Source organism: Siniperca chuatsi, linkage group LG20, assembly GCF_020085105.1.
Source record: "Siniperca chuatsi isolate FFG_IHB_CAS linkage group LG20, ASM2008510v1, whole genome shotgun sequence".
Taxonomy (NCBI): domain Eukaryota; kingdom Metazoa; phylum Chordata; class Actinopteri; order Centrarchiformes; family Sinipercidae; genus Siniperca; species Siniperca chuatsi.
The window spans coordinates 6,201,989-6,210,487 of record NC_058061.1 but is presented as its reverse complement, the minus strand read 5'-3'; the positions used below and the strand labels follow the sequence as shown (position 1 = coordinate 6,210,487).

The window sequence follows — 8,499 nt, the reverse complement described above, 5'->3', positions numbered from 1 at the left end:
TCATAATAGCTACTTTATCTCACAGCAGCTGAAGGTCTAGTCTTAAGGACATAACTAAAGGACTATTGCCTGAAAAGAATGAAGTGTTGTGTAACAGGATGTGCATCACTTTTCAGTAAGGCAGTAGTGCCATCTAGCTAGCTTACCCATTAAAGTGTGTTATTGTGTGTGGGCTTAGCATAGCAAAGTAATGCCCTGTCCTTGAGTCAGTGACTGAATGAAAAAGAAAATTGAATTTTAAAAAAACGTATTAAATTAACTTATCTTTACAGTAAAAAAGAGTGAAATATCCCCTCAATATATAAAGTAAAAACACCAAACATTGCTGCTATCTGCAGACACAAGACTGTGCCCACCTCCAGAGTTAAATCACATATTGCAACTTGCTAATTTGGTCACTTATTTGTGATACTTTGTGCCTGAATACACTTTGTGGGTACTATTTTCAATGGTGTATATGTATTCTGACAAAACAATATATAAAAGAAACAGCAATATAAAAAGGGGGTTTAAAAAGAGTAAAATAACAGTATTTAATAAATCAGTATAGTTTAAGGTTACTTATCTATACTATGCATCAAGTTCTTGTATTTCCATTTGCTGCTGCACACTTCAATTTCCCTTGTGTGGGATCAATAAAGTTGATCTTATTTTATTTTATTTATCCTTGATGCATGGTACATGTAGGTAAGTTTATTTCCATCTATGGTTTGTTTAAAATGAAAAGGAACACGGGGTAAGAGAGACCACATTTTTGGTCACAAAAAAGTTTAAAACAACCAGAAACTTCCTCTCATGCATTAATGATCTCATTACCCACATTTAAAAATTAGAAATGTATAGATTAGTATAGGCCTGTGGTGGAAGAAACACAGAACATTTGCTCAAGTACAGAAGTATTATCAGAAATATACCTAAAGTATTAAAGTAAAAGTACTCATTAGGCAGAAAGGCTCCTTACACAGTGATATTATCATCCTATATATACAGTATATTATACTATTTGATTATCATTGTTTTAATGCATTATGTGTAAACTCCAGTGTAATGTAGCTGATCTATGCAGAGCTCATATTTTACTTGCTTTATGTACTGTTAGGTAACTTAACCTATATAACAATGCATCATATTTGTTCTGTATGTAAAATCTACAAAATATAGTAATTTTAGCCATAAGATAAATTTAGATGAGTCAAAAGTACAATATTTCCTACTGAAATGTACTGGCTTAGAAGTATAAAGTAGCAGAAAATGGAAATACTCAAGTAAAGTACCTCACCATTATACTTAAGTGCTTGAGTAAATGTACTCAGTTGCTTTAAGCATGAAAAATTCATGCCTAAAGTAACTAAGTATATGATCTTATATTGCCTGAAGGAATAATATAGCTCTTGATTTACTCCTCACACTCAGACAGCTTTCCGGATGTTATTAGGTGAGTGAGGTAAAAATAGCTCTGACATGTCTCTGCTGTGACCAAGCCCCTCTCCACTTGGCTCTGTCAATCACAGGCCAAAACAAGATGGCAGGCTGCGGGGTCTTCTTTTTAACAGGCAAGTTTATTCCTGAAATTATTTAACTTTGTGTGACTCTGGAAAGCCTGTTTTAGTATCAGGTCTGTGTTAATTAGTGTAAACGTGTGGTCCTGATTTCAGCCGTCAAGGATTGTAGGACTACAACATCAGGCATTGTGTGTAGTCATATTTTAATGTCAAGTTTAAGGTTTTGTTTGCCATTTTTGACCATTCAGATAAATCCTTTGTGGTTTTTACACTTCCACACAGTTTGTGCTGTCAGTTTGCTTGGGGCCAATGCAGAGATCAAGTTTACCATTCCCATGGGGAAGTTATTTACATATGAGCTGATGAGAGAGACTTTCCAGAATGACTTTGAACCTTTGTCAAAACTCTACGGTAAGAGCCTGAATCATATCAATTCACTCTTTTGTCATTATTAAACAGAATTACAAGATATAGATGTTCTTATTATACGTGTCTATGTCTCCTCTCTCCAATGACTCCTCTTTTTATATGTTATAAAGCTGGTCGCTTGTACGATGACCCCATGATTTTTAAGTGCAACCGGCAGAATTTCCCAGACCTCCCAGAGTGGCTGCGCTTCACCCAAAGGCACCCTTATGATAATGGATTCCTCTACGGCACGCCAACATCTCCAGGAAAAAGTATTATTGAGGTACGAAGTCATCATTTACACCAACAGTCGCACACGTCTGAAACACATTGCATTTCCAGCCTTATTTTGCTGTTTAGTTGTGTATATTCTTACTTTTTCTGTTCCTGTAGATAATGAGCCAAACATAGATAAGATACCTGTGCAGCCACAGTGGAGACAAATCTGAGAAAATATGCAGCTATGTGACACATCAGTGGTAAATGTCAGGTTTTGTTGTCAGACCCTCAGAGACAAAAGCTTTGGGTTTCTCTCTAGAGCTGCTATTTTGAACCAACATTAAAAATTCAGGAAGAAACATGTCTTTGAAGAAGAAGAGATACACATTTCTGAAGTGGCACTATAATCTCAATCAAAGAGAATGTGTTATAGCTGGAAAACATGTTACATTTTGGATGTAACCACAGATTATAGCTGTACCTCTGATTTAAAACACTCCCCATATTAACAAACTACAGCTCTTTTCTGGGGTTTACACCCTCTGAAGTCCAGGTTGATTTTGGGTAATATTTGCTTTCTATGCATTCATTTTTGTCTTGTCCTGTTTTTTCAGCGCAAACTCAGCTATAAGTCTGACTTTTAATTTTGTCAATTTACAAAGCAAACACAAATATATGAAAAATGACACAGGCATCTATAAAAATGTACAAATATTTACTCGTAATCACTCAAATATTATTGCCAGTTCTAGGTTGTAAAGATTTTAGTTTCACTATTTATAAACACAAATACAGCCGAAAACGTAAGAAATAAAACTATAATACTATTTACATGTAAAGTGATTTTAACCCGTTTTGGGGCCTTTTTCATTGAAAGTCTGTGTATGCCTGTAAATCACTGAAAATATTTGTAATTCAAAGTTTTAAAGATTTCTTTAAAAAAGTGTTTTATGGTCTACAGACATAAATTACTGTGCGAAAGCCCCACAGCAGCACTTTCAACTGGTTTTCTCAGCTTGTCTCTACATGATATATAAATACAGTTATGTTACTGTAAATAAAACATGCTCAGTGTATTCACAGATGAATAGACGGACTCCAGAGGGCATTATGGGAGATGTAGGAAATCAATAACTAGTGCAGAAGTAGACAAGGTAGATTGATGGAAAGTAAACATACACTTCAGCAGAAGCAAAATATCTCACTGAATGCACTAAGCATCACAAACCAATAGTGAAATTATATCTGAGGGTGGAATGCTTAAATATATGAAAACTGATAACTATGATGGTGACAAACTCTCATTTTTTCTCTGACAGATCTATGCCATCAACAAACGGAGCTATGAAACAGCCAGACACATTCTCGTAATTAAAGTCACTGCGGGTACGGGTGATTTAAATGATGTCATAAATGCATAGTACAGTTAAATTAGGAAGTGCAATAGAGACAGAAGAAATGGTTAACATGTTGTACATCACTGCTGTCACTCACAGAGAAGATGCTGCCCTATCAAGCAGAGTTCTTCATCAAGCTGAGGGAGATTGAGAAGGTGCTGCCCTCTTCTGTTCAGGATGAGATAAAGCAGGATTTACAGAAGCTGTGGAACACAGAGGCCTTGGAAATTGTCAATATTACCAACGCCCTCGACCGTGGCGGCAGAGTTCCCCTCCCTCTTGCAGGACACTTTGAAGGGTAAACAGAGACATTTGTGCAACCTGATTGTGCAACGCTTTAGCTTTGCAATAATGTATGTTTATGAAAAATCTGATTTGTGTCAGTGTGTATGTGAAGGTGGGTTCGGAGCAGTATTTCTCAGATTGTCTCCTGAGGGTGCTGACACCAGAGAATCAAAAGCAGTGCACAGCAGGGGCCAAAGTCAGGGTCCCTGGAGGCTGTAACTTCTGCAGCATTCCCAGTAACTGTATCACCTGGTGCAAGACGGAGCTGGTGAGGCCTGAAAAGACACACGGATGGTCATATGTGAATTCTTTATGAATGAAAACATACGATACATGATATATCTGAATGAGCAATGAAGTGTTTGTGTAGTGACTTAAAAGACTTGTAAGACTTATATCCAAAAGTCATTCTCTTTAAATGTCAGAGATTTGGGGGTCGAGACCCACCAAGGGGTCCCAAGATAAATCTAAGCAGTCACAAGATGATTAAAGGGATAAGAAATTTTTAAAAGTAATTCTTTTCCTGTCTTTCACCACTTAAGGCTCAAGCCATCTACGAAGGAAAAGTCACTCTATCTTACGTCTATTTTAATAATTGATTAATCATTTAAGATGATCATTTGTCATTTTGCTTGTCTCTGTTTTATATAATTTGTAAATTCAGTATCTTTTTTACTGTTTGTCAGAGAAAAACTAGCAATTCAAAGATGTCAGCTTAGATTTTTTTACTATTTTTTGACATTTCATAGACTCGTCTTTTACAGCCTATTTGCCTTATGACCACTTCACATGAGGAAACGTCTACTTGTGACCCCAGTAAAATGTTTAAAGTCAACAAATAAGATTTTCAGATTTTTACATTTGAATATTTTGAAGATTTTAGAAGAAGATGTAAACATCTCCAGTATTTCACCAGAAAAGTCAGATAAAAACAGTATAATTCTGTGCGTCAGAACAGTTTTTTCTTCTTCTTATCCTGTTAATTAGCTAGAATCAATGTTATACACTAAATGATGAATCCAGAAATAATCATTAGTTGCAGCCTTGTTTGGGATGCTGAACAGATTTTTTGTAATCCATTGAAAGCACAATAACAATCCTGTCGTCTGTGGCTATGTGTCTAACAGTTACTATAAACAGCATAATCCCTTTCCCTTCTTTTTCCCTGCAGTTTGATCTGACAAAGCAGAAGCCGGCTCCACCTGCTCCCACGATGGGCTCGGGGATTCTGGAGGATGGAGGTGAGTTCGACCCTCCAGAATCTCCCCCGAGCAGAGACTTTTTCCCGGACTACATCGTGACAGTGATCGTGCCCCTGATCCTCGCCATCATCCTGTGTCTCCTGCTGGCCTACATCATGTTTGGCAGACGAGAGGGAGTGTATGCATCTATTTGACTGATTCACAATGTCGTTCTGATAAAGAGTCAGTTCGCCACATTACAAAACATTTTTCCCACTTAACCCCTTGTGGAATTTTATGCAGCCACACTAATGCATAATGGATTCCACTAGGAATACACAAATTTCTGTTGTGCAGGTGAACTGACCCTTTAATCAAATACTCAAAATTAACTCTACTCTAAAAAATGTAGGCTTTTGATCGATCCTGATAAACTGTGACACAAAAGTGACACGTTTCTTTTGTTTTTATAGTGCAAAAAGGGATGCAAGAACAAACCAGTAAGTACACTGAGTCTCTGACTGATGCTGTTACCAGACTTAACACAATACAGTTTTGCATTAATCAGTGGTGGAATGTAACAAGTACATTTACTCAAGTAGTTTAGTATTAATACACTGTATTTTATAAGCGTATCGTGTTTTTTTAATGTAAAATCTTAATCTGAAGAGTTACTAATAACTACAGCTTTCAAATAAATGTAGTGGAGTAAAAAGTACAATATTTCCCTCTGAAATGTTGCAGAGTAGAAGCATAAAGTAGCAGAAAAGTACAAGTGACCTACCTCAAAACTGTAATTAAGTACAGTACTTGAGTAAATGTACTGGGTTACTTTCCACTACTGCGTATTAGTTATGAAATCGGAATCTGTTTGAGTCTCTCAGTGAACTGACATAGTACAATAAACTGTATAAAATCATGAAAAGGCTGTAGAGAAACACAACATATACTGTACGTGATGTTCTGTTTGCTGCAGAATTCAGCTGTACCACCACCACACCATTCATGGGAACACCGATGAGCTGAGGGACATGGCTGGAAACCGCGGTGTTCCTTCACCTCTGTCCACACTGCCCATGTTCAACAGCCGAACTGGGGAGGGGGCTCCCCCGCTGCAGTCTGACAGCCCCACCATCCCCCTCATCATGGCCCAGCAGTAAGGACCTCACCCACTGATTCTTAACATTTATTCACAGTTTTACTATTTTTATAATTACCAGGATTAGTCATCCTGCTTCTATTATTATTACTGTTATGTAACTTAAATTGATGACACACTTTTCCTGGGAGTCCTGAGAAGTCGAATGAATTCTTAACAGAATTTTTTTATTCTCCTGTTTTCATAGTGATCCTTACAGTGACACACTGCCCAGGTAAACCCACTCATGGGACTTCCTCCTAAAACACTGCATTCATTCTGGTCTATATTTAGGCTTCTATGTTTTTTATTGGATTATTATTGATGACAACAAACTTGTCATGTTTGTTTTTGCAGGAAGTGAGAACAACGTTGGATAAAGTGTCTTTGATACACTGAGTGTCATTCATACAGTCATTTGCTGCCACAGTCTATGCTTCTTTATTTGCAGTGCGAAATTAAGTTTTTTTTCTTTTGGTGCCATTAAAATAAATTATATATATATATATATAAAATAGTGTGTATTTTGTCAAATTGTTTTTTGCCGTTTCTGTATTCCACCATCTTTCACTACAAATAAAAAAATATCAAAATGCACATTCTTCATTGTTGTATCCATCACCAAAGCCTAAGATGTCAAAGGTTTCTCAATGCAGGTACGATGTGTCATGATTTCTTTTTACTGTTGAATTGTTTAAATGAAAAGGTAAAGAGATAAGCTGTCTTTGTCTGTTTTCACTGGATCAGTGCAAATATGTGAACAGAAATCCAGAAAGATTACTATGAAAATAATAGTCATAGACATATTCAATAGACAATAGACATTTTCATCTAAATAAATTTGTGTTCCCTCTGTATTTTTCTATCACAGTGGTTCCCAACTTGGGGTCAGGATGCCCAAGGGGTCGAAAGATAAATCTGAGGGGTCACCAGATTAACAAGATAGGAAATAATAAAAAAAAAAAAACATGTTTCAGCTACACAAACTGAAGATTCACTATTTTTTCTGATTTATTGTGAAATACTGGATAATCTTACCTCTTCAGACCTCTATAAACTATGAAAATTAAACAATATGTGAAGGGAACATCACTGGTTGAGCTGCTCTCAATTAATAGACCTATGTTCTGGTGACAAAGGGTTGTAAGTAAGCTTTGTGTTGCTTTAAAGGGTCACAATCCAAAATGATTAGGAACCCCTGCTCCATCGCAGTCACATTATCTTTATATCACTTGATATAAAATAATAATGGTTCAGTCTTTTCTCAGAGGAAGATATCTTTTACATTTTCTGCTTTTGCTGTTGGATGGAGGCCAGAAGTAAAAAAAATACCTGAAAATGTCAAACCATCAGCAAGAAGGGCTGCAGTAGTTTTCTGATCCTTTTGATTCAGTGCTGAAGATCAAAGCAACTGTTGTTGCACTAGAAGTCCAGAAGGGGTCACTGGTGTATCTTCATCTGATTTGGGAGTTTTTGGGTCCTGACTCACGTCTCTCCTCTCCTGTTAACAGTTTGGTCAAACTTGATTCTCATGCAAATCTCCCCATGAGTGATTGTGGAGATAAAAGCAAGTCAAGTTACATGAAAACTGCAGTGGCTGCATGTATGATTATCATTTGATTTGTGCTGTCGGCTGCATTTTATACTGTTTTAGCTCAGATTCTAAAGGAATTTACAGGCAGATGTAATAAAATGTATTAACTGTGTGAGTACCGATGAAGAGGAGCCAGGTTGGAATATTGGATATTGGCCTTGTTTTCACTGTTGCTTAATAGAAATGTACTCAGTGCAACTGTTGTGGAACAGTTGATTCCTGAACCTATTTTAACTCTATTTCAGTATCAGAGTTGGAACATGCATGATTTCCTGGGGTCTCTGAAAATGTGAAATGCAGTTTCAGTAAATGGAGTATTTTCCAAATCCTAACTTCTGATGTCAGTTTCACAACAGTTGCAAAACAGAACAGTGAAAACTCCGCCACTGAGTAGACCACTTCACATGCTTTATTTCAGCACCCAAAATAATTAAAAACATCTCAATTTATTATACATGTACAAAATAAGTACAGAATCTCTCTTTTAAACCATGAAAGTGGGTCTGCTTCAAATTCTTTTTTAAGAAACCCTTCGCGAAAGACATCAACAAACAACATAAACAACAGGGTGGGAGATGTGTGCTGTTTTTTTTTTAGTGAAGAGGAGTTTTCCACAGGGGCAAACAGACGGAAGGATCAACACTGAACACATGGGCAGGGAAATGATATTGAACCAGAGTCACTTGCTTTTATCTACAAAGACATGATTGCATGCATTACATCTGCAGTGATCACCTTTTCTGAGGAACTCTTTTATCAAACCAACACTTAAGAA

The 8,499-nt window shown here is 36.7% G+C and overlaps 1 protein-coding gene across 1 annotated transcript; it reads left to right on the top strand.

Annotated features, from left to right (window-relative positions):
- Positions 1–1,136: 1,136 nt before the first annotated feature.
- sgca (sarcoglycan, alpha) lies at positions 1,137–8,353 on the top strand. The gene is made up of 11 exons (XM_044177552.1): positions 1,137–1,553; positions 1,785–1,913; positions 2,042–2,193; positions 3,449–3,515; positions 3,626–3,824; positions 3,911–4,079; positions 4,983–5,191; positions 5,466–5,492; positions 5,969–6,148; positions 6,339–6,365; positions 6,488–8,353. The coding sequence occupies exons 1-11, from the start codon at positions 1,523–1,525 to the stop codon at positions 6,492–6,494; spliced, it is 1,197 nt and encodes a 398-aa protein (XP_044033487.1). The 5' UTR covers positions 1,137–1,522; the 3' UTR covers positions 6,495–8,353.
- Positions 8,354–8,499: the final 146 nt, after the last annotated feature.

What these genes read in the sequence shown, in the direction of transcription:
- sgca (XM_044177552.1), top strand. Translation starts at nt 1,523, where the DNA reads ATGGCAGGCTGCGGGGTCTTCTTTTTAACAG. An exon ending in CGGGGTCTTCTTTTTAACAG is followed by an intron (nt 1,554 to 1,784) that starts GCAAGTTTATTC and finishes ACTTCCACACAG; the next exon opens with TTTGTGCTGTCAGTTTGCTT. An exon ending in AGGGATGCAAGAACAAACCA is followed by an intron (nt 5,493 to 5,968) that starts GTAAGTACACTG and finishes TGTTTGCTGCAG; the next exon opens with AATTCAGCTGTACCACCACC.